This window comes from Eumetopias jubatus, unplaced genomic scaffold, assembly GCF_037043125.1.
Source record: "Eumetopias jubatus isolate StellerSeaLion01/CBP00866 unplaced genomic scaffold, mEumJub1_p1.0 scaffold_2, whole genome shotgun sequence".
NCBI classification, from domain to species: Eukaryota; Metazoa; Chordata; class Mammalia; order Carnivora; family Otariidae; genus Eumetopias; species Eumetopias jubatus.
The window spans coordinates 158,781,670-158,808,916 of NW_028274808.1; the positions used below are offsets into that span (position 1 = coordinate 158,781,670).

The window sequence follows — 27,247 nt, forward strand, 5'->3', positions numbered from 1 at the left end:
AGCAGAAAACTGATTCTCACAGAGTTGGTTTCATCTGTCCAAACCATTTTGCGTAAGTCTGGAAGCAGACAGCCTTTTGCCTCTCAGAGAGATGCAGGCGGTTGATTTACTTGCTGGCGGCTGGTGATGGGGCTGAGGCCCTAAGGAAAGTGTTTCTTCAGCATAATGACAAGGATCCTAGCATAGAGCTACCACATTTTATTCAATCTCTTGGCTTATTCTCCATGTTCTTTGAAGTGTTCTCAAAGGGCTACATTACATAACATCTTTCTTGTTGTTTTTTGTCTGGAGCAAGTAGAGTGGGTAAAACCAAAACCAAAACCAAATAGGAAACTGTCTTTATGCCCAATGCTGAGAAGCTTTTGTGCTCATCACGTGTGTGTGTGTTCGTGTCTCTCAGTCATCTGTCGTGCATCCGTTACTGCAGCTTGTTCCTCAACTGCATGAGAGAAGAATGAAGAGATTCAGACTGGACGTATGTAACCCAAACTGCATGCTTGCTTTGCCACTCTTTGTGGGGCCGTTAATTCCCAGTTGTGGTGATGCAGAAGACAGTCTTTTTCAGGATAAGCCTGACATAAACACCCTAAAGAAGAGCATCTGTTTGCAAAAGTGTTTTCACGCAGGAAGAAAAGAGAATCTTGTTCCCCCTCCCCGAATTACATCCCCTCAGATCCAAGCTGAGGGCAATGAGGGAAGCTGGGGCTACATTCCCTTCTAAGGGCCGTGACCCTCCCAGTGAGGAAACCTATTCTTGGCTTAAGGAAAGGACAGAGCAGCATGCCTAGTCCTTAGGTAGGAACAGGAGAAAAGATGAAGGACAATTTACTGCCCCTCGGTGAACAGGTTGGCTGTTTGCTAGGATGGTAAGCTTTCTATCCAAGTACTAAAATGTTAGGAAGAGTAAGACTTGTGAAGTAAATAAATCAGAAACTAAACTCAGGCATTTTGGGTTTTTCACAATTAAACAGAAATAGGGCCCAAATCCAGTATCTGTTTAAGAGGAATACAACTGGGTTTTAACACGTTTTTAACTAGAGATTGTGGAGTTTTTATTGTCATTTAAAAATAATTTTTAACTCTTTCATTGATGAAAGTTTCTAGGTATTATTTTTAAGTAATGCCTTACATTGTTATAATGCATTATAGTTTTAAGTCTTACATTACCTCAGTTTATTCTTTTGGCAGCTCTGTTAGTACTTATACAACTATTGTTATCCCCAGGGGTGCCTGGGTGGCTCAGCTGGTTAAGCGTCTGCCTTCAGCTCGGGTCATGATCCCAGGGTCCTGGGATCGAGCCCCGCATCGGGCTCCCTGCTCAGCGGGAAGCCTGCTTCTCCCTCTGCCTGCTGCTCCCCCTGCTTGTGCTTACTCTCTCTCTCTATGTCAAATAAATAAATAAAATCTTCAAACAAACAAACAAGTGTTGTTATCCTCAGTTTGCTAAAAGGGAAACAACTCAGAATAAAGGTGTTTCCCAAGAATATGCTAGTAAGTGAGATTAGATTATTACAGCAGTTTTCTGACTTCTAGTCTAGGCAAATACTTTCTTCACTATGCTGTCTTTTTATTGTCTAATCTAGGATACTTCTATTATTTCTTTAAAAGATTTTAAGTGATCTCTACACACAATGGGGCTTACAACCCCGAAATCAAGAGTGGCACACTCCACTTACTGAGCCAGCCAGGCTCCTCTTATTTTATTGTTAGATTTTCCCTTAATTTAAGTACCATGTTAATTTTATTCTTAAAATACTACCAATGGTCTTCAAATACTTTTAAAAAATGCATACAGTTTAGGCAAATAAATTCCTCAAAATTTATTTTTATGGTCACTATTTCCTTACTAAATTCTTCACATTCTTAAACTAAGCTTCCATCAGGGAAGACAAAACCTGCTGCCAACTTGAAGAAGAAATGTAGGAGGAACTGTAATAGCCTCTTAAAATTTTAGGATTTTCAGTATGAAAAAAAAATTCGTTGTCAACAAACATCCTAGAAGTAATATATGCTTTTTGGAATTAACTTTTACTTTCCGAAGACTTTGCTTGACTGATGAAAAGTGTAAGATTTCAATTTAAAGATCCAGTTTCTTAAAACACACCAACAAATTATTAGTTTACTATATCACTCCAGTGTCATTATTTACTAGAGCTAAACACTCAGTATTGTGGCCTGTTTGGGTCTTTGTCTGAATGTTCCACTTTGAGTGAGACTGTATTTCCAGAAAACTAGCTGAATATATAACCTCTGACTTAGCAGTCTATCCTGTTGGACAAACAACTCCTAAAAGTATTTTGCAACAAGCTGCGTTTCATAGGAACCGATGAAAGAAAAGAATGTAAGACAAGAATAGAAAAAAATTACAGTAGAGTGTTAGCTTTGACGGGCCTAAGCCAACTAATTTTTTTTTAAGATTTTATTTATTTATTTGAGAGACAGTGAGAGCACATGAGAGGGGGGAGGGTCAGAGGGAGAAGCAGACTCCCCGCTGAGCAGGGAGCCCGATGTGGGACTCGATCCTAGGACTCCAGGATCATGACCCGAGCCGAAGGCAGTCGATTAACCAACTGAGCCACCCAGGCGCCCCTAGGTCACCTAATTTTAAAACATATTTTTGATAGTGAAATGTTTTGTGTTCTTAAAGAAAATGAGTTTTCAGATCTTAGTGCATTCAAACACTTTTCTTAAACGTTCTTTGCTAGACATCCTCACTTCCCTCCCCACAGCTTTTTTATTTCTACTTCCCAAATTCTTTCTCCACTAAGAAGACTAAAAAGACCTGTATGTTTGGGCTTGAAAGTTTTAAAATTGGACACTATTTCAGTTACATTTTTCCCTGCCTTTTTTTCCTGTTTACTATAACATATATACCTTTTCTTATATAAGTATATAAATATATAGTTTCTATGTGCACATTTTAAAATATTATGTAATTTGGGGAGTTTATAGTCAGGATGAGAATTAGGTACAAATATTGAGAATTTAAGATATATTACTTGTAAAGCAAGGATTTTGAAGTTTTTTTTTTAAGTTTATTTATTTAGGTAATCTCTACACCTAATGCGGGGCTCGAACTCATGACCCTGAGATCAAGTCACATGCTGTTCCAACTGAGCCGACCAGGCACCCCAAATTAATATGGAATTTCAGAATTTTATAGATGTCAGAGCCATTTCTTAGAATTTAAAAATTTTATTATACTTATGGAATAATTTCAAAAGGCCTTGATGATAAATTTCATAGTGATTGCCATCCTGATACCTTGGGTTTTTTTTTTAAAGATTTGTTTATTTATTTATTTGACAGAGAGAGACACAGCCAGAGAGGGAACACAAGCAGGGGGAGTGGGAGAGGGAGAAGCAGGCCTCCCTCTGAGCAGAGAGCCCGATGTGGGGCTCGATCCCAGGACCCTGGGATCATGACCCGAGCTGAAGGCAGTTGCTTAACGACTGAGCCACCCAGGCACCCCACCAACCTGATACTTCTATAAGTAGTAGTTGTTGAAAATAGGAAGCTCTAAGAACCTATTTTATGGAAACCATAAAATGTCAAATCTTTCCATTGTTTAAAATGAAATGTTTTAAGAAAAGAACCACTTCAAAATATACCCATTATGAGAAATTGGTTTGTTCTTATTTGGTATTTTTTTCATTATCATTTCTGTGAATATGGGGAATACTGGGAAAATCTACTCAAGTCTCCCTGAATATAGTTTACCAAAGTTGTCCCTCAATTTCAATTTCAATTCCTATAGAAATATAGGAAGTGTTTTAGATGTGTTTTAGCTCTGGCATGATTCCATTTTATATTTTTCCCTGTTCATGTGGTAGCACATACAATATGTATCTTAAGGAAACTATTTCATTGTAACAAAATGCTGAGAGGAGATTTTAGATATAGCTAATTATCTATGAACTGTCATTTCTCATTCTACTTACTGTTGAATATACATACAACTGACAAACTTCCTAGAAGCTGTTATGTTGATAAGGAAATTATTTTATTATTTTATTTAAAAAAAGATTTTTAAGTGAACTCTACCCCTAACATGGGGCTCGAACTCATGACCCTGAGATCAAGAGTTGCATGCTCTACCGGCTGAGTCAGCCAGCTGCCCTTAGGAAATTATTTTAAAATACAACATTCTGGTGATATTGCTAGGTGAAAATTCCTCAGGTATACATTCAAAGATTCCTTATTGATAGGAATTATATACTTAAGTCCTTGATTCCCTCCTTTTAAACTATGGTAGATGAAAATAACTTGGAGCTTCACTAAGAATTCACTAAGAATTTGCACTTATTTTTACTGTTAGTTGATGTGTAATGCCCTCGTTTTCTCTTCCAGGAAGAATTCCAAGGTCCTATCCAAGTTCGAAGACAGTTTTTGTTCAGGGTATGCAAATACCGTATTTTAAAAAAAAAATCACTCAACATTAAAATTGAAAAAATACCCTGACTGTGCATTTATTTACATTAAGCTTTTAAGTTTGTTTATAGGTATTTGAAATCAGGTGTTCTAGTCTGAGATTCACTTCTTCCCCCACTGTATTGTTTTAATATTATGGTATCTCTGATCTTTTCTCTAATCCACTCATGTTTGTAAATACCCCAGTTGACATTCACCTATTAAACAGTTTAGTTCTATGAAATTTCATGTGTAGGAAATGAGTGTCTTAAGGATGCATTACTCCTTAAGTTCCAAAGAATCATTTACTAAATATTTGATTCAGGAGACTGGAAGAGTTATACTATTTTCATAAGTTTTTAAAAGTAAAAGAATCAACTATACTAGAGGCTGTAAGTAGAAAAAACTTTGTAATTGCATTTGGTATTTTGCTTGTCCAAATTGTGTACAAAATATGAGTTTCTTTCTAAGGAGCTTTACTTTCTAAAATGTTTGTATCCTTACTATATTACCAGAGATTTTTTATTCAGTCATTTAGCAACTTTTTTGAATTTCTACTGGGTGCTAGGCAGTGTTGCAAAGACTAGAAGCATACAGATAGATAGGATTCCATTCTTATGCTCTAAGAGTTTACAGCCTAATAGAGAAAATTGATAAATAAACAAATACAAAATACTATGTTAAATGCACCTTCATTCCAGGGGCTGAGGTTTCTAAAAGAAAGGTATTTAACCCAGGCCAGAGAGTAGAGGAGGTACAGAGAAGGCTTTAAGGGCTGAATTTGAAGAATCAACAGGAATTAGCCAGTGAAATAGTTAACTAAGGAATCTCAACTTTATTGTTAGGCTAAGAAGAGCCATACAGTAAGATTTGCATTTTGGAAACTAAATCTAACAACAAATTGGAGAATGGATGGAAGGAAGAACAAAACTCATTAAAAGAAGAAATAATAACACCCATCAAAATCATTAGGTTGCTTTGTATGAAAGTTAACTTCGCTCCTTAGTTACACTGATTTATTTCTTATTTATTATTTTCTAGCCACGCAATGGAAGAAGGTCAGAAGGTTACATTTAAAATGGTATGTACTTCTCAGTTCAACCCAGTTTGAAAATTTCTATCATTTTCAGATATTCACAAATTAAACTATGCTCAGTATATTTCTATTACTTGATTGCATGTGTACATTAATATTCTATATACATACTACTGTTATAGGGGCAATGGGGGCTTTATATGATGAAAAATGTCAGTATTTTAGGGCCAGATTTTCTTTGCCCATGTTCCTCAGACTATGCCACAATAGTCCTCACTGGTTTTGTAGACATTGACCTTATCATCATTTATCGTGCAAGTAATATGTCAGGGATTGTGTTCTTACTGTGGTAATCAGTGTCCACAATAATGGGCAGAACTTACAGATTGAATGCATTTCTGCTTTCCAAGTGACCTGTATCCAAAGATTCTTTATAAAAGCTGTGATTTACCACTTGTAGAGAACTAAGAAAATGTGGAAAGATATAGGAACATGACTTCTACTTGGGGACTCACAGAGTTTCCACATCAAGGCTGGAGATATAGTAGATATATGGGTGGCCCTACATATTTAATAAATATGTTACTCCTAATATCTTATTAGCCAGTGAATTTTGAAATTAAACCCAAATGCAGATTGATAAATTTATACCACACAAATAAAAGAATATTCTATTAACTTCATGTAATCTTAAATGCAGATTCTATGCTTAACATATTTTTGCAAATATTTTTTTCATATCACTATCTCAACCCTTAAATACATAGTTAGCTTAAGAATGTTAAAATTCTGGAACCAGAAGAGACCCCGAATAGCCAGAGGAATAATGAAAAAGCAAAGCAAAGCTGGTGGCATCACAATGCCGGACTTCCAGCTCTATTACAAAGCTGTCATCATCAAGACAGTATGGTACTGGCACAAAAACAGACACATAGATCAATGGAACAGAATAGAGAGCCCAGAAATGGACCCTCAACTCTATGGTCAACTCATCTTTGACAAAGCAGGAAAGAATATCCAATGGAAAAAAGACAGTCTCTTCAACAAATGGTGTTGGGAAAATTGGACAGCCACATGCAGAAGAATGAAACTGGGCCATTTCCATACACCACACACAAAAATAGACTCCAAATGGTTGAAAGACCTAAATGTGAGACAGGAGTCCATCAAAATCCTAAAGGAGAACACAGGCAGCAACCTCTTCGACCTCAGCCGCAGCAACTTCTTCCTAGAAACATTGCCAAAGGCAAGGGAAGCAAGGGCAAAAATGAACTATTGGGATTTCATCAAGATAAAAAGCTTTTGCACAGCAAAAGAAACAGTCCACAAAACCAAAAGACAACCCACAGAATGGGAGAAAATATTTGCAAATGACATATCAGATAAAGGGCTAGTATCCAAAATCTATAAAGAACTCTGGAACACAGTATGGAGTTTCCTCAAACAGTTGAAAATAGAGCTACCATACAATCCAGCAATTGCACTACTGGGTATTTACCACAAAGATACAAATGTAGGGATCCGAAGGGGTACGTGCACCCCAATGTTTATAGCAGCAATGTCCACAATAGCCAAACTGTGGAAGAGCCAAGATGTCCATCGACAGATGAATGGATAAAGAAGATGTGGTTTATATACACAATGGAATATTATGTAGCCATCCAAAGGAATGAGATCTTGCCATTTGCAGCGACGTGGATGGAACTGGAGGGTGTTATGCTGAGTGAAATAAGTCAATCAGAGAAAGACATGTATCATATGATCTCACTGATATGAGGAATTCTTAATCTCAGGAAACAAACTGAGTTGCTGGAGTGGTGGGGGGTGGGAGGGATGGGGTGGCTGGGTGATAGACATTGGGGAGGGTATGTGCTATGGTGAGCGCTGTGAATTGTGCAAGACTGTTGAATCACAGATCTGTACTTCTGAAACAGATAATGCAACATATGTTAAGAAAAAAGAAAAAGAAGCAGATAGCAGGAGGGGAAGAATGAAGGGGAGTAAGTCGGAGGGGGAGATGAACCATGAGAGACGATGGACTCTGAAAAACAAACTGAGGGTTCTAGAGGGGAGGAGGGTAGGGGGATGGGTTAGCCTGGTGATGGGTATTAAAGAGGGCACGTTCTGCGTGGAGCAATGGGTGTTATGCACAAACAATAAATCATGGAACACTACATCGAAAACTAATGATGTAATGTATGGTGATTAACATAACAATAAAAAAGAAAAAAAAGAATGTTAAAATTCTTAGTATTTTCTCATAGAAACAAAAATCAAAATGCTCTATTTCTAATGAAGGTAATACCAAAAATTATACAATATCCAGAAAACAGATAATAAAAATATTGCATGTTAAAACTTATGGGACTCTGCCAAAGCCATATTCAGTAGCAAATTGAAGTCTTTAAATGCTATCAAGCAAGAAAGAATGAGTGAATTAAGGATTTAATTCAAAAAGTTAAAAAAGAACAAGGTGAACCTCAGTAAAGCAAAAGGAAGAAAATTATAAAATGAAAAATGAAATTAATACATTATAAAATAGTAAAATAGAAGAGCTGGTAAAGCAAAATCCATTTATTTGCAAAAAATAAAATAATCTAATTAGCCTACCTTAAGAAAAAAAAAGAGAAACCATAAATATACAAACATACAAATGAAAGTAAGGAAATTAAAACGGATATAGAAGAAATGGAAATCATAAAACAGTACTTTGCAAATCTCTGTGCCTATCACTTTGAAAACCTGAATAAAATGGAGGATTGTCTAGTAAAGTAGGTGCTACCAAAATTGATGTCAGGAGAAAGAAAAAAAAAACCCCTCTGAACAGACTAATGACCATGGAAAAAAATTGTAAACATATCTAGAAACTACCCCCTCAAAAGTACTAGACCAATAGATTTTAAATTTTTATAGCTCAGACATGGAAGAAAAATCTCAAAATATTTTTTATGAAGTCAGCAATACTAATACCAAAACCTTATAAAAGTAGTATAAAAAAGGAAACTGTAAGTAATCCTATTTATAAATATCAATACAAAAATGTTAAAGAAATATTAGTAAATTGTATTCAGCAGTATATTTTTAAAATCATGTAACTCCATAGAAGTGAAGTTTGTTCTAACAACTCAGGATGGTTCAACATTAGGAGATCTATTAAAATATTTTCACTATTAGAAGAAAAATTATTTAATCATCTCAAAATTCCATATCAATGTCTGCTGTTTTAAAAAAACTTCTTATAGAAAGAGATGAATCTTTATTAACATTATTTATATAATGGTCTCAAAGTCAGTAGCAGTCTTGATAGTAAAACACTTTGGAGAATTTCTGTTGTCAGGAACAAAACAAAAATAATCTGTCACCTTTTATTTAATGCAGTTCTTATACATTAGCCAACTCAGGTAAGACAGAAATAAAAGAGACAAATACATTGAAAAAGTGGAGAAAAAATTTAATGTGTTCATGGGACATAATTAGGAACTTAAATTTTCAGACTATATTTGGCATTAATTCCTGTTTCAGCAAAGGCCTGTTCACATCAGAAATATGAGCAAATATATTCTTAATTTTTTCCTTTTTTTATTTGTTTTTTAATTTTTTTCCTTTTTTTAAGGAACTAAGAACAAAAGGATAATGGAAAAGAAGCTATCTTTTATAATATTACAAAGTAGAGACATTTATAAAATGTGAAACCAAAAAATAGTTTAATACTAAATGGAAAAAATGTCTGTGCTTGTAACACCAAATCAAGTGGTAGAGTGCTCACAAATGTGAAATGGAATTTAATCCACGATTTGGTTAATTTAGTAAAAACTTCTCTTTGAGGAAAATAGCTTTATTTGGATTTTTTTCAAGGATTAGGGCTTACACAGACTAGCTCACTTAAGATTTCATTTTATTTTGTCAGTAGCGAAACAGTTCAATAATCATTTTTTCTTTGTTTTTCTCATCTGATTATCTGAGGTCTTACTCCGTCCTGAGGATTTATACTTACTTAGAAAATGGTTAGACATAAAATAGGGTGATTTAATTGCACAAAAGGAAATAAATACATGAGGAGTAACTGCAACTTTTGAAATATTTTATTCATAAATCTTTTTTTTAAGATTTTTTTTTTATTATTGAGAGAGATAATGAGAGAGAGAGAGCATGAGAGGGAAGAGGGTCAGAGGGAGAAGCAGACTCCCTGCAGAGCAGGGAGCCCGATGTGGGACTCGATCCCGGGACTCCAGGATCATGACCTGAGCCGAAGGCAGTCGCTTAACCAACTGAGCCACCCAGGCACCCTTTATTCATAAATCTTATTGGCATCAATGAACTTTAGGAAACCACTTTTATATAGTTAAATACTGTAAAATTTTGGAAAATACAGACATGTAGAATAAGTGTTCTATCAGAGAGAGATTAATAGCTAAAAATATACAGACTGAAGAATAGCTGAGAAACATCTGTATACTAACATTACATACACACCTTCACATATTCACTTATACTTGACTCTAAATTTAATTTTTCTTTTTATACAGGATACCAACTATTTTCCACAGAAGCGGCACCAGGGGATGCAAAATGTTAACATTTTTTTTTCTTCTCAGAAACAATCCTTGTTAAACTTATCATGTTTGAGAATCCCTGTGTTGTAAACATTCTCAATAAAAGTTGGTTGAGATTATAAATGTTTAATTTGTTGACAATTTTAAAAGCATCTTAAAATATTTTTTTCTTATGTAATAAAGCTCTAAATAATGATGTTCCTTAGATCCCTGCAGCTTTTGACAGTACAGTTGACCCTTGAACAACACAGGTTTGAACTGCAAGATCCACCTATACATGGACTTTTTTCAAAAAATACAGTACAGTACAGTAAGTGTATTTCCTCTTTTTTAAAAATATTTTATTTATTTATTTTGAGAGAGAGAGAGAGCATGCACACAAGTGGGGGGAGGGGGAGGGAGAGAGAGTATCTCAAGCCGACTCCCTGCTGAGTGGGGAGCCCAACTTGGGGCTCAAACCCACAACCCTGAGATCATGACCTAAGCCAAAATCAAGAGTCGAAGGAACACTCAACTGACTGAGCCACCCAGGTGCCCCTATTTCCTCTTATTATTTTGTTAATAACATTTTCTTTTCTCTAGCTTACTTTATTGTAAGAATATGGCATATAATATATATACAAAATATGTGCTCATTGACTATGTTATTTGTAAGGTTTCTGGTCAACAGTAGGCTATTAGCAGTTAAGTCTGGGAGATTTTAACTGTGCAGGGGGTCCTCCTAACCCCTGTGTGGTTCAGGGTCAACTGTACTGACACACATGCTCTTTTGTTATTTTTATTAAAGGCACTCAGAAGAGAGTTGAGTTTTAATGAGCTATTTTAGTTCATCCTATTTGGATTTCATCAGTGACAAAATCACCAGCTCTTATAAATACCATAGTGTCTAGTAGTTAACTATCTTAGAATGTGACTACCAACTAAAACTACACTATTTGGAGAATTTGGTCATTATCCATCAAAATAGTCCAATAAGCAAGTTCTGATTTATCTACCAAGAGATGTCTGATTGCTACAAAAATATCAGGGTTTAGCTTTTTCTATCACCTAGTAGTGTTCAATTTATCTTAAAAAAAAAGTCACTTTACCTTGCAATATCTGAAAGGCAACCGGTCTTGTCCATTGCCAGAAAGAAAATCTCACTAGTAGAGGATCATGAACACACTTGGAAAACTTTTTACATCAAAATCAGTGTTTATTGGACACAGAATTAACCTCAGATGGATGCTTAGTTATCTCCCTTCAGATTCCTCTGGATTTTTCCCTTCTGACCCCCCTCTTGGATAACCTCCTCCACCACCAAGGAGGCTGGCTGATTAGAGGGGGTTGGCTCTAGAGTGGGTAGGATTGTCTTAAATTCTTCAGGGTAGAGACCCTCACAAAGCTTTATCGTCTAATGCCGACCAATAATTACAGCTTAAATTATTCCTTTTACTAACAAAGTCCCTGAATTTCACTTCTTGTCAACCCATGCAAAGAATGTAAGGAAGAAAAGACAAAAAATTTTAAAAAGGAATTGCTTTTAAAGTTGGTGACTTGAGAGGCTCGAGGGCCTCCTGCTCTAAAGCCACAAATATATAGGGCAACATTAGTTAGTGCTACACACAGTAGTAATTCAACTAGTGTGGATTTTGGATTGTCAAAATAAAAGGGAATCAAATATTAATTTAAGCAGTTCCCAGAGCCTCTTACAAATACAGAGAGACTGGGGCACCTGGGTGGCTCAGTCGTTAAGCGTCTGCCTTCAGCTCAGGTCATGATCCCAGGGTCCTGGGATCGAGCCCCGCATCAGACTCCCTGCTCAGCCAGGAACCTGCTTCTCCCTCCCCCACTCCCCCTGCTTATGTTCCCTCTCTTGCTGTGTCTTTCTCTGTCAAAGTCAAATAAATAAAAACTTAAAAAAAAAAAGAAAGAAATACAGAGAGACTTAAGTCATTTACATTTTTCAGGGCTCCCAGGATATTTAAAAAAATAAAGGAAGAAAAAATACCAAAACATCGTTACAAAAACTGTGGGTTGTTTTAAAATATTTTATATTAAACAAATTAATATTTTATATACAAACACAACAAAATATATAGGCTCCCAGGAGTACAGGATTTGTATTAAATATTAACTGGGCGCTACACATGAAGTGGTCCAATACTGAACCCAAGATTAAAATTGTGTCACTAAAAACACTTTTTTCTTCTTTTCCAAATCCTATCAGTAGATCTCTGTGACCATGTATATAACCTTATTTGGTGATAATATCAAATGTTTTCCTCCCATTTCTGGCAGCTCCCAGTAAACACCCTTTCCTTAACCTAACTGCCAAGGAACCCGACTGTCTAGGTTTCCTACCTAAAGCCGGAGTTCCTGTCTTCTAAGGCAGTGAGTGGGTTTTTAATACGGGGGTGGAAAGCCATTGAGCATCTGATGAAAGTTCTGGTCCTAAACCCCCAATTCCTCCCCCCTCCCCCAACCAACAAATGTATACATACAACAAAATTATGTACAATTGGGGGCTGTGGGCTAGGGATCCCTTAAAATCCATCCAAATATAGGCTATGGGCTCCAGGTTAGGAAGCCCTCCTCTGGAGGGTTCTCTCCCCAGGATTTTGTTATTTCTCCATGAAGATAGGACTCGGGGGTTGAAGGGTGCCAGAGGTTCTGAAACAACTCTGAAACAACTTGCTGATTTGGTGGTGGTAGAAGGAAGGGTAGGAAGAATACGAGCACCAGTACTAGACTGCAAACAGGTGAGGCACTGCTTAGGGATAGATGCCCTGGACCTGGTGCATCTGTACCCACAGCAATGCCCCCACCCCGGCCGCGCCTCCACGTTGCCTGGCAACAAAGCTGCACTCGGCAGCGCGCATGCGTAGGAGGCCCTTGTTCGCCCCTCCCCCTCCCCTTGGGTGGTGGCAACCGCTAGGCCTGGCTGGCCTCCACTTTGAAGGAGACTTTGGTGTGAGTCAGGGGTCCTTCACCAGTGGCAGGACGACGACGGCACACGAGGGCAAAGGGGAACACCATGCAGGTGGGCGCCCAGGGGAGTCCAGTGAGCACCAAGGTGGGGGGTGGCCCACAATGGGTGGCTTCTAACATTTGTTCTGGTACGAGCTAAATTTTGCGTGCGTCTCTGTTGAGGTTTGAGGGAAGTCCGGATTCACTCCAGGAGAACACCATTTTTCAACATTCGAGACTTCGGTTTGTCTCTGGGGGAAGCATTCAGAGTTGTTGAGGATTGTGTTTCACACCTGTGTCCTTGGCGCTGGACTGCTGCACTATTTATGACTTGAGAAATAGACCGCAACTTTAGCCCAAGTGTTATTCAATTTAAATACTCTGCTCCCTTACCTTAAAAAAAAAAAAGATCAGAACGGAAACCCAGTAGTTGCATTGTCTTGAGAGAGACCAACTGCCCTGGAGTTTGTCCTACCTGATTGCAAAAGCTCTGTTAGACTTCCATTTATTCCTTAGGAGGAGGCTCCTCTGTCTAAAGCTTCCTTATTAACCAGAAAAGCCTGTGCCTTTGTTTCTTCTTTTGTCAGAGTAAAATTCTCTTTCGACTTTCAGAAACAGCTTCTTCCCACCTGCTCCCCCAAATTAAAACCACTGTGATTTTTCTTGTTTTACATATTTATTTTCTATTTGCATATACTGTATAATTTACTAGAATATTTGAACATAAATTACATAGAATTTTTAATGGATAGTCCTTTTGTGTTAATAATAGATTCCTAGCAAGTACATTTTATCCAGTCTGTGAAAACGCTGCAAATTTATCTGGATTTATACCTGCTCTTCAAGAAATAGACCAACATATAATTGAGAGTGAAGTTAACAGCACGTTAACCTTTCTTCATTTATTCATTGATTTATTCAACAGCCAGTTATTCAGTGTTTATGTTTAGTTATGGACTTATCCTAAAAGAGTTTACTATGAGGGAATAAAAGGGAGACAGATGTTAACTATTTGTAGTATGATAAAAGCCATAATAGTTTTAAATAGATTGTGGTACCTATTTCTTTTTTTTTTTTAAGATTTTATTTGTTTATCTGAGAGAGAGGGGGAGAGAGCACAAGCAGGGGGAGCAGCCGAGGCAGAGGGAGAAGCAGGCTCCCTGCTGAGCAGAGAGTCCCATGCAAGGCTCCATCCCAGGACCCTGGGATCATGACCTGAGCCGAAGGCAGACGCTTAACTGACTGAGCCACCCAGGCACCCTGGTACTTACTTCTATCTGATAAAATTTCATAGATAATTTCTAAAAGTGAAGGAAAAAATAGACTATAGAGCATTTACTGTTAAATTCCATTGCAATGAACTCCTAGATCAGTTAAGGAAGAGCAGAGAAGATATAAAACCGTAAGAATGTGGCATCAAGAATATCAAGAAAGACCATTTTAACAAGAAAGGGATGACAGAGTCTCTCCAATTCTGCTTAAGAGATCAAATACAATGAATATCCATTGAAATGAACAACATGGAGCTTGTAGGTGACATTAGCTAGAGCACTTTTGAAAGTATTGGAAGCGAACTTTGGAGTGGGTTGAAGAGTTAATGGAAGGTGGAAGTGGTTACAGCTTATGTAGACAGTTGTTTCAAGAAGTTTAACCATGAAGGAGAAAAGAGAAGATGGTAGGGGATGTCAAGTGCAGAGGGAGTTTTTTAAAAAGGTAGTGCTGGAATTTTTGATGATAGTGAGCTTCTCCTGCTGTATACAAGTAAAAATGCTCACTAACATGTAAAACATACTTCCTTAAAAGCATCAAAGGGATGACATGATAGTAAGAAACTATGAGACCAAAACTGAAGGGAAATTGGAAAATGAGGTAAATGGATTTCCACAGTCCCAAAGCCACTTTTACCCTGAAGGCATTAGCAGTCTGTGTTTTGATCCTGAGTAGAGTCACAGGGTAAGAAGGAATCAAAGGGGTATGGTCCACCAAAGGATGGTAGACTAATAGGAGTAGGAACAAGAGATAAACTCACGTCTACGGGAACTCAGGGAAGGTTGTCTTGATGCTTAGTGGAACAGGGGAGAAAAAGAAAAGGAATAATACCTGTCCCCAAGAAGTTGTGGCCCAAGGCAACTCTCACGTAGATTACAACCTAAGGCATATTGTCTGGGTGGTCTAGCAAGCCTCAAATTATGAATTTGATATATATATATTAGTTATATACTTAGTGCCTATAAATGCCTGGAAGAAATAAAAAATCCTCTGTGTAGGAGATATCTTTATCTTAGGCCTCAAAGAATTCCCTCAGGTAAGTTCTCAGAAATCAATCAAAAGTAACCAAGCACACAAAGGAAACGGGGCACCATGAACATGAACCAACAGAAGACTTTTGTTAGAATGATCAGAAACAGGTTATAAAAAAATTATGTGTCTTAGTTTAAAAAAGTAAAAGACTAGGTTGAAATTACCTGCAGGGGGTAGTGAGCTTAAAAATTTGATGAAGACATATCTATACACTACAATGAATAATCAAAAAAAAATTAAGAAAGCAATTCCCTATATATTTGCATCAAAAGGAATAAAATACTTAGGAATAGGGACACCTGGGTGGCTCAGTCTGTTAAGCGTCTGCCTTTGGCTTAGATCATGATCCCAAGATTCTGGGATCAAGTCCCACATTGGGCTCCTTGCTTAGCTGGGAGCCTGTTTCTCCCTCTCCCTCTGCTGCTCCCCCTGTTTATGTACTCTCTCTCTCTCTCTCTGACAAATAAATAAAAAAATCTTTAAAAAAATAAAATACTTAGGAATAAATGTAACCAAGAAGGCAAAAGACTTGTACACTGAAAACTACAAAACACTGCTAAAAGAAATTAAAGAAGACATAAATAAGTAGAAAACAATCCATTTTAATGGATTGGAAGATTTAAATTGTTAATGTGTCAATACTTCCCCAAACAGTCTACAGATTCAGTGCCATCCCTACCAAAATCCCAATGATATTTTTTGTCAAAACCCATCTTAAAATTCATATGAAATCTTAGGAGACCTGGAATAACTGAAACAGTCTTTTAAACGGTGAACAAAGTTGGAGGACCCAATTTCTGATTTCAAAATATACTGCAAAGCAGCAGTAATCAAAACCATGTGGTACTGACAGAAGACAGACACATAAACCAATGGAATAAATTAGCCCAGACAGAAACCCTCACTGGTCAAATGATTTGCAACAATGCTAAGATCATTCAAGTGAAAGGATAGTCTTTTGACAAATGGTGCTGGGAAAACTGGATATCCACATGCAAACGAATGAAGTTGGGCTTCTAACTCACATTATAAACAAAAATTAACTGAAAAAGGATCAAAGACCTAGATGTAAGAACTAAAATTATAGAACACTTAGAAGAAAACATAGGGGGAAATAATGAACATGCCGTGAAATTGGATTGGCAATGATTTCTTGGATATGACACCAAAAACACAGGCAAAACAAAGAAAAAAATAGATAAATTGGACTTCATAAAAATTTAAAACTTTTATGCATCAGAGGACATTGCTCTCTCAATTGAGCAAAAATATAAACCACAGAATGGAGAAAATATTTGTAAATTATATATTCGATAAAAGATTAATATCCAGAATATATAAAGAACTCTTAAAATTCAATATCAAAAGGACAAGCCAATTAAAAATAATCATATGAAAGGATGCTCCACATCTATGTCATCAAGGAAATGTAAATTAAAATAAGAGACCACTACACACCTATTAGAATGGCCAAAATCTGGAGCACTGACAACACTAAATGCTGGCAAAGATTTGGAGCAACAGGGACTCTCATTTATGGCTGGTGGGAATGCAAAGTGATATAGCCTTTGGAATACGTTTCTTATAAAATTATACATACTCTTACCATTCAATCCAGCAATCACATTCCTTGATGTTTACCCAAAAGAGCTGAAAAGTTATGTCCACACAAAAACTTGCACTTCGGTGTTAGTAACAGCTTTATTCGGGCGCCTGAGTGGCTCAGTTGGTTAAGCGACTGCCTTCGGCTCAGGTCATGATCCTGGAGTCCCGGGATCGAGTCCCGCATCGGGCTCCCTGCTCAGCAGGGAGTCTGCTTCTCCCTCGGACCCTCCCCCCCTCTCATGCTCTCTCTCTATCTCATTCTCTCTCTCAAATAAATAAATAAAATCTTAAAAAAATTAAAAAAAAATAACAGCTTTATTCATCATTGCCAAAACTTGGAAGCAAACCAAGATGTCCTTCAGTAGGTGAATGGATAAATAAACAAATGTGGTATATCCAGAAAATAGAACATTATTTAGTGCTTAAAAGGAAATGAGTTATCAAGCCACGAAAAGACACAGAGGAACCTTAAATGCATATTACTAAGTGAAAGAAGCCTATCTGAGAAGGCCACAAACTGTATGAACCCAACTATATACCATTTTGGAAAACTATGGAGACTTTCAAAAGGTCACTGATTGAAAGCAGGGAAGGGATGAATAGGCAGAGCACAGAGGATTTTTAGTGCAGGGAAAATACACTGTATGATACCATAATGATGAATACATGTCATCATGCATTTTCCCAAACTCAGAGAATATACACCCAGAGGGAACCATAATGTACACTATAGATTTCAGGTGATTATGATGTGCTGATGTAACAAATGTGTCATTTCAGTGGAGGATGTTGGTAATGGTGGAGGCTGTGCATGTGTGGGGCAGAAGGTATATTGGAAATCACTGTATCTTCCATTCAGTTTTGCCGTGAACTTAAAACTGCTTAAAAAATAAAGTCTTAATAAAAAAATAGTTGCTGTTTTATTTTGGCTTTTTAAAAAATGTTGAAACAACATTTTATTTACTTATTTATTTATTAAAGATTTTATTTATTTGGGAGAATGAGAGTGAGAGAGAGAGCATAAGCAGGGGGAGCGACAGAGGGAGAGGGACAAGCAGACTTCCTGCTAAGCAGGGAGCCTGACTCAGGGCTTGATCCCAGGACCCTGGGATCATGACCCAAGCCAAAGGCAGACGTCCAGTCAACTGAACCAGCCAGGTGCCCCTTATTTTGGCTTTAAATGAAGAATTTGCTTTAAACAAAGGTAACAGGGGCTCCTGGGTGGCTCAGTTGTTGGGCGTCTGCCTTCGGCTCAGGTCATGATCCCAGGATCCTGGGATCGAGCCCTGCATGAGGCTCCCTGCTTGGCGGGAAGCCTGCTTCTCCCTCTCCCACTCCCCCTGCTTGTGTTCCCTCTCTCACTGTGTCTCTCTCTGTCAAATAAATAAATAAAATCTTAAAAAAAAAAAGGTAAGACTCTGGTGGAGGATGTTGATAATGGGAGAGTTTATGCATATGTGGGGGACAAGGGTATATGGGAAATCTCTGTACCTTCCTCTCAGTTTTGTTGTAAACCTAAAACTGCTCTTAAACAATTGTCTTCATAAAAAAATTAAGACTTTTAAAAATGAGCAAAGAATTTTAATATATATGTCTTCAAAGAAGATACACAAATGGCCAATAAGCACATAAGAAGCTGCTCAATATCATTAATTGTTAGAGAACTATAAATCAAAATCACAAGGGCACCTAGCTAGTTCAGTCGGTAGAACCTGTGACTCTTGATCTTGGGGTTGTGAGTTCAAGCCCCACACTGGGTGTAGAGCTTATGTAAAAAAAAAACACATAAAAAATTTTAAAAATAAAAATAAATAGGGGCACCTGGGTGGCATAGTAAGTTAAGCATCCGAATCTTGGTTTCAGCTCAGGTCATGATCTCAGAGTCATGAGATTAAGCCCCATACCAAGCTTCATGCTCAGCGCAGAGTCTGCCTGGGATTTTCTCTCCCTCTCCCTCTACCCCTCCTACTTGTGCTCTCTCTCTCTCTAAAATAAATAAATCTTTGAAAAAAATAAAAATAAATAAATCAAAATCACAATGAGAGACCACACTCATAGGATAACAATTACCAAAGCAGAAAATGACAAATGTTGGTTGATGAGGATATGGAGAAATTGAAACCCTTGTGCATTGCTGGTGGAAATGTAAAATAGTGCAACTGCTGTGGAAAACATTACAGTACTTCCTCAAAAAGTTACGCATAGAATTATCATATGATCCAGCAATTTCACTCCTAGGTATATAGTCAGAAGTTTCGAAAGCAGGGACTCAAACATATTTGTACATCGATATTTATAGCAGCATTATTCACATTAGCCAAAAGGTGGAAACAACCCAACTGTCCATCAGTGAATGAAAGGATAAACAAACTGTGGTGTATACTTAAAATGGAGTATTATTCAGCCTTACAAGGGAAGGGAATTCTGATACATGTTTCCACATGCGTGATCTTTGAAAACATGCCAAGTGAAATACACCAGTCACAAGAGGATAGATAATGTACAATTCCACACGTATGAGGTAGCTAGAACAGTCAAATTCATAGAGACAGAAAGTAAAATAGTGGTTACCAAGGCTAAGGGTACAGCTCAAGAGTGGGGAGTTATTGTTTAATAGGTACAGAATTTTAGTTTGGGATGATGAAACATTCTGGAGATGAATAATGGTGATGGTTGTACCGCAGTGTGAAGGTACTTAATGCCACTGAACTGTACCCTTAAAAAATGGTTAAGGTAGTAAATTTTATATTATTTACATTTACCACAGTAAAAATTTTTGGTAAAGAGCTAAATGAAACTTCTTGAAATGAAAATGTGCAATAAAAGAAAAAATATAGGTGGATAGGTTTATCAGGTCAGTATAGAAATATGGAAAGATACAAAAATTAATAAAGTAGGAAAAATCTAGCATTCCAAGTTTGACTTCAGTTGTAGAGGTGAATTTTCCAGAACTTTTAAAGGATACCATTCTACAATTTCTAAAAGCCCAGTGAATCCACACAGGATAAATGAAAGAAATACGTGAAGGGAAGGAAAAATTCTTCTCTACCCTCAAGGTCTTCCAGCTGGACTAAATTAAATTTACATGAGATATAGTAACAAGAGAAAAAAAACTAAAGTTTTATTATGTGCATATGGAAACCCAATGATGATATTGAGATTTAAAGAAATGACGAAGGCCGACAGTTCTTGCACACTTTAGATAGAGAATAAATCTGTGAGGAATTGACAAATCAAAGAAAACTTTGGGAGCTTCAGTTAGTAAGAAATTCTAAACAGAGTTCGGGCTGTGGTAGTAAATTAGTAAACAGGAACAAGGGTTATTATTAATACAGGCTTCTGGGCTCTAAATTTTCCATCTCTGGTGGTAAGGATGTCTCTTTACCTCCTCGTGCAGGGAGGGTACTTTTCACATGGAAGATTTATTTCCTGCATTCAGGAGGCCAGAAGAGAGTCTGAGTGTTCTTCTTGCATAAGGCTGTCTCTTAAGTAACTTTAAAATAACCAGTGTACCAGGGTGCCTGGGTGGCTCAGTTGGTTAAGCGACTGCCTTTGGCTCAGGTCATGATTCTGGAGTCCTGGGATCAAGTCCCACATCGGGCTCCCTGCTCAGCAGGGAGTCTGCCTCTCCCTCTGACCTTTTTCCCTCTCGTGCTCTCTATCTCTCATTCTCTATCTCAAATAAATAAATAAAATCTTTAAAAAATAAAAAAATTTAAAAAATAAAATAACCAGTGTGCCAAAGTGGCCCGTCTTGAGGCAGCCTGCCCTTGGGCCCTACATACACAACTAAATACATCATGCAAAACTGCAGAGAACTACAAAGAAAATCTCAAATGCAGACAGGCAAAGAAAAGACAGATTATCTTCAAAAGTGTAAGAGATTGACAACTATTTCTCAACAGTGGATCTAAAAAGTAGTGAACAATGTGTTGAAAGAAAAAAAACTATACTCAGAAAAATTATTTTTTAGGCTTCCAGATTTGTTGGATTCTATTCTATCATTTTTTATTGAAGTATAATAAGTATACAGTGTTATATTAGCTTCTGGTGTACAATATAATCCAACAGTTCTATACATTTTTTCAGTGCTCATCAAGATAAGTGTACTCTCAATCCCCTTTAACTATTTCACCCAAACCCTCACCCCCCACCCCTCTGGCAACCACCAGTTTGTTATCTGTATTTAAGAGTCTGGGTTTTTTTCTTTGTTTGTCTCTTTTTTCTTTGTTCATTTGTTCTGTTTCTTAAATTCCACATACGAATAAAATAATAGGGTATTTGTCTCTCTGATTGACTTATTTCACTTAGTATTATAGCCTTTAGGTCCATCTGTGTTGTTGCAAATGGCAAGATCTCATTCTTTTTTATTGCTGAGCAAAGAAAAATTATTTTTATGAAGAGAGCAAAATAAAAACATGCTTTAGGTATTTGAGAGAATAATGCCCTAGCAAGTCCTGACTAAGGGGAATTCTCAAGGTTGTACTTCAGGCTGAAAGAGTATTTCCAGATGGATGGTCTGAGATTCAACAAGGAATGAAGAAAAAAGTGGTAAATAATGTGAGTAAATCTGAGGAAATGTTGGCTAAATATAACAGCAATATTAATAATGATAATGTATTGTTAAGAAAAAATATGGAAATAAAATGAGTTACATAAGAGTAACTTATGGCCCCTCCCCCAAAATTCATGTTGAAATATCCCCAACGTGGTGGCATTTGGAGGTGGAGTCTTTGGGAGGTAATCAGGTCATGAGGGTGGGGCCCTCATGAATGGGATTACTGCCCACGTAAGAAGAGAAGAGGCCAGAGAGCTAGCTTGTGGTCTTTCAGCCATGAAGTACTGCAAGGAGAAGGCAGCCATCTGCAACCCAGAAGAGGGCTTTTACCAGGACCCAACTGTGCTAGCATCCTGATCTCAGATTTACAGCCTTTAGAACTGTGAGAAATAAATTTCTGTTGTTTATTAGCCACCCAGTGAACAGTAATTTGGTACGGCAGCCTGAACTAAGACAGTAACATATAAGTTGGAAAAAGGGTAAATGGAGTTGATGTATATTAATATTACTTATATATAATTAATATAATTATATAATATTACTCAGCCATAAAAAAGAATGAAATCATGCCATTTGCAACAACATGGATGGATCTAGAGTATAGTGCTAAGTGAAATAAGTCAGAGAAAGAATATGATTTCACTCATATGTGGAAGTTAGAAGCAAAGAAAAAAAGACAAATAAAAAAAACAGACTTTAAACTATAGAGAACAAACTGGTGGTCAGTGGGAAGTGAAGGGGAGTTCAGTGGGAAGATGAGTGAAATGGGTGATGGGGATTAAGAATACACTTATCATGGGGCACCTGGGTGGCTCAGTCGGTTAAGCATCTGCCTTCAGCTCAGGTCATGATCCTAGGGTCCTGGGATTGAGTCCCACATCAGGCTCCTTGCTCAGCCTCCTTCTCCCTCTCCTGCTCTCCCTGCTTGTGCTCTCTCTCTCTCTGTCAAATAAATAAATAAAATATTTAAAAAAATATATACTTATCATGATGAGCAGTGTGAGTAAACATAGAATTGTTGAATCACTATATTGTATTCCTGAAATTAATATAACACTATATATTAACTATACTGAAATTCAAATTTTAAATGAATGAATGAATGAACAAAAATATAAATGAAATACTTTGATTAAAATACCAAAAAAAAAAAAGAATGAACAGATAAAGGAATGGAAAAGAACCTCTAGAAATAGAAACTATAATCATTGAAGTAAAAAGCTGAATGGACCTCTAATTTCTTTGCTGAATACTAAAATTTCTAAATTTTGCTATTATGAATACTGCTGTGGTAAATAGGGGAACAGGAATATTATTTTACATCTCTGATTATTTTTTTTAATTAAGATTTCTAGACCTTAAAAAAAAAAAAAACTAAGACAAAAGCCCCTGAATGGATAGGCATATTAGTCATCTATTATGGTGTAACTAAATAGCCCAAAATCTAGCAGCTTAATACAACAAATATTTATTATCTCAAAGTTGCTGGGGGTCAGAAGTTTGTAAGTTGTCTAGCCAGGTGGCTCTGGCTCGAAATATCTAATGAGAGTACATCATTAAGACATCAGCTGGGGTTGCAGGATCTGCTTCCAACATGGCTCACTCACATGACTGTTGGCAGGAGGCCTCAGTTTCTCACCATTTGGACTTTTTTTTTTTTTAAGATATTATTTATTTGAGAGAGAGAATGAGAGAGAGAGAGAGCACATGGGGGGGGAGGGTCAGAGGGAGAAGCAGACTCCCTGCAGAGCAGGGAGCCCAATGCAGGACTCGATCCAGGGACTCCAGGATCATGACCCAAGCCGAAGGCAGTCACTCAACCAACTGAGCCACCCAGGCGCCCCATTTGGACTTTTCAATAGGGCTGTTTTATGGAATGAATTGTGTCTCCCTGAAATTCATATGTTGAGACCCTAACCTCAAATGTAACTATACTTGGAAATAGGATGCTTAAGGAGGTAATTAAGGGGGGGCGCCTGGGTGGCTCAGTTGGTTAAACGACTGCCTTCGGCTGGGGTCACGATCCCAGGGTTCTGGAATCGAGCCCCACAGTGGGCTTCTTGCTCATTGGGGAGCCTGCTTCTCCCTCTCCCTCTGCTGCTCCCCCACTTGTGCTCTCTCACTCTCTCTGTCAAATAAATAAATAAAATCTTAAACAAAATAAAATCTTAAAAAAAAAGAGGTAATTAAGGTTAAATGAAGTCATAAAGGTAGGTTCCCAATCCAAAAGGTCTGGTGTCCTTATAAGATGAGTAAGGGACACCAGAGCATTCTCTCCTCCTCCCCAACTCCCCAATCTTTCTCTGTGCACAGAGGAAAAGTTCATGTGAGAGTACAGCAAGAAGGTGGCCACCTGCAAGCCAGGTTTCTCACTAGAAACTAACCCTTCCTGGTACCTTGATCTGGGACCTGCAGTCTCCAGAACTATGAGAAAATAAAATTCTCTTTAAGCCACCCAGTCTTATATTCTGTTGTGGCAGCACAAGCAGACTTAGTCTGCTTGAGCATCTTTACAACGTGGCAACTGGCTTTCCCCAGAGCAAGGGATGAAAGAGATTGACAAAAAAAAAAACAACCCAGCAGCAATGCCTTTTATGAATTAGTCTCAGAAATCATGTGGTATCACTTCCATCATGTTTTCAGTTTATTAGAATTGAGACACTGGGTCCAGCCTAATCAATGGGAGGGGTATGAAACTTAACCTCTCCAAAGAGGAGAGTGAATTTGTGGATTATTTTAAAACTATCACAATAGGTTAAAAAGATCACATACAGTTGAGTACCTGAGGGCATTCCACAATCATTGATATAGGGGGATAGAAAATCACCATCTTAATAGATTGAGTTGTTGGAGGGCAAAGTTCTGGGCTACTAGAGTGGTGAGAGAATTGTGGGGAAGTCTCAGAAAGGAAAGTAATATAGAAAGGATCCTTAAATTCTATGTATAAAATCCACCCAGCTCTTTGTCAGCTAAACTCCATATGTATGTAGGAGACTTTAAGGAGCCTATAAAAAGTAGCCACTGGAAGGTGAAAGAACTGAACAGATCTGAGTTTCCAGCTGCTGATTATTTCAGTTGAAATAGTTTGGTATTTGAGCCCAGCCAAGTTAACTGCCTGAAAGTATAAAAATCAACACGCTTACAAGGAACAACACAACAGAATCATGAATCTCTATCATCCTCAATGTCTAGTATACAATAACATTAGACAAGCAAAAGGAAGTGAACATGAAAATACAATCTATATTCAAAAGCAAAGCAATCAATAGAAACTGATTCTGAGATTGTCCAGATACTGAGGTTAACAAAGAATTTAAAACAACTATTGTAAATATCATTAAGGAATTAAAGAAAAATGAATTAACAGATGGAGAACCTTAGCAGAGAAATAGGGCAATAAAATACTCAAGTGGAAATTCTAGAACTGAGAAGATTAACAAGTGAAATAAAAAAATTCACTGAATAGGCTTAACAACAAACCAGAGTCAGCAGAAGAGTCGGGGAACTTGAAGACGCATCAGTAGAAAGTGCCCATTTGAAAAACAGAAAAAAACATTAAAGAAAAGTGAATAGAGATTTAATGAACAGAGGAGACATTATTAAATGGGTTAACATACATGTAACTGGAATCCTAGAAGGTGAAGAAAGAAGGGAGAAAAAATTGAAAGAAATAATGGACAAAATTGTTCACATTTTAAGAGAAGACAAAGAGGATTACTACTAGAAATAGGAAGATTTTATAATGATAGAAGGAGAAATTCATCTGGAAGATATTACAAATATAGCTGTGTATTTGCATAATTAGACTTTTAATACATAAAGCAAAATCTGACCAAATTCAAGGGATAAATAGACAAATCCACAGTCATAATTTGAGATTTTAACACCTCTCCTCTTAGTAATTGATAGAACAACTAGATATAAAAATTGCTAACAAAATAGAAGACTTGAACAAACCTGTCAACCATCCTTTGATTTTTAGAGAAAGCCCATCAGTGGCAGAATGCACACTTTTTTCAAGCATTCACAAAGATACATCATATACTGGGTTATAAAACAAGTCAATACATTTCAAAAAATCAAGATCTTAACAAAGTATGTTCTCTAACCAAAGAGAATTAAATTATAAATTATTAATAAGATATCTAGAAAAGTTCAAATTATTTAAAAATTAAGCAGCATCCTTCCAAATAATTAAATGTCTGTAAAAAATTACAAAAGAGTTAGAAATATTTTTAATTGGGTAATAATAAAGGTACAGCAAACCAAAATTTGTAGGGTGGAGCTAAAGAATTTGTAAAGGGGAAATATATTGCCAAATATATATATATATATATATATATATATATATATATATATACACACACAATATATTTATATATATACAATATATACAAATATATATATATTTTCAATATATATACCAAAATATATATATTGGGAATATATAAAGGGGAAATATAAGTGGTTATATTAGAAAAGAAAGGTTCATAGTCAATGATCTAAGCTTCCACCTTAAAGTAGGAAAAAAAAAAGAGCAAAATACAATAGAGAGGACCTTGTATAAAATGTATCACCTGTCAAGAGTTCCCCTTTTACATTGCTGGGTATTGGGGTTTTGTGCCTTCTCACTTTTTGTTTTTTGATCAGTCTTGGTAAGTGTTTATAAGTGTTTATCAATTTCATTAATCTTTAAGAATCAATTTTTCTCATTGTTAATCTTATTATATATTCACTTTTCATTGCATCATTTTCTACTTTCAGTCTTTCTATCTTTGTTTTGATTTTTATCTTGATTTTCTGAAACTTTCCAACTTCCTTGGTTGGATTCTTAATAGTTAAATCTTTTTTTATTTTATATAAATATCAAATTAAGGGTATAAAATTTCTTTTATGAATTGCTTTAGTTGAAGTGTACATATTTTTGATATGTGGCTTTATTGTTATCATTCAATTCCTAATGCTTTTTAATTCCCGTTGTGATTTTTTTCTCTGACCCATGAATTATTTAGAAAGTGTTTTCTTAAATTCCAAATATACAATGATCTACTAGTTATCATTTTCTTAATGATTTCTGTCTCTGGTCACTGTGCTCAAATCTGTGAGCCTTTATTTGATTTCTCAGCTTCTTGGCCTCTTGCAGAACTGGTAGTGGATCCAAGGGGAATTGCCCCAAACATAGAACTCTTATCTAGTTCTCTTTCTCATCTAAGATGTTCTCCTGATAATTCTCTTCACTGCCTTGTTGATTCTCCAATGCTTTCAAATTTTATTAGATGTTCTCAGAAAAAGGCTTGATTCAAATTATCTAGTCTACCATTACCAAGTGCAGAACTCCTACTGATGCTGATTTTTTATTGTTGTGAGACATACAGAAGAAAGAATGGGATTGGAAGATCTCATGGATAGAGAAACCAGTAAAAGACAAAGAGTGTATAGAAAAACAAAACTTTGGCCAAAGAATAGAATGAAGAGGAGAAGGTGATACTTGTATTTGTAATTTATTGTTGCATGACAAAGCACCACAAATTTGGTGGCTGGGGTCAGCCAAAGCTGGGGTCTCATTTGAAGGTACAACAGAGGAAGGATCCACTTCTAAGTTCACTTACATGGTATTTGGCAGAATTCAGTTCTTTTGGGGCTATTTGACTAAGGACCTCAATTTCTAGCTGATTGTGGGTTATGCACAGTCACATAGGGCACCTCACAACATGGCAGCTTGCTTTATCAAAGCCAGTCAGTGAGAAGAGTGTTGGCAAGATGGAGTTATAATATTATGGAGTATAATCACAGAAATGGCATTTCTTCATCTTTGCCATGTTCTTTTGGTTAGAA

At 36.7% G+C, this 27,247-nt stretch overlaps 1 protein-coding gene and 1 long non-coding RNA gene across 2 annotated transcripts in view; both read left to right on the forward strand.

Annotated features, from left to right (window-relative positions):
* Positions 1 to 399: 399 nt before the first annotated feature.
* Positions 400 to 10,045, forward strand: LOC114206728 (uncharacterized). The gene is made up of 4 exons (XR_003608707.1): positions 400 to 475; positions 4,351 to 4,398; positions 5,452 to 5,491; positions 9,973 to 10,045. It is a non-coding gene; the product is annotated as an uncharacterized LOC114206728 (long non-coding RNA).
* A 2,717-nt stretch (positions 10,046 to 12,762) lies between these two features.
* Positions 12,763 to 27,247, forward strand: part of PDCL2 (phosducin like 2) — a 38,718-nt gene continuing 24,233 nt past the window's right edge. Inside the window, exons 1-2 of the mRNA XM_088021346.1 lie at positions 12,763 to 13,021; positions 26,063 to 26,067. Coding sequence (XP_087877472.1) covers positions 12,763 to 13,021; positions 26,063 to 26,067 — 264 coding nt within the window. The remainder of the gene's footprint in view (positions 13,022 to 26,062; positions 26,068 to 27,247) is intronic.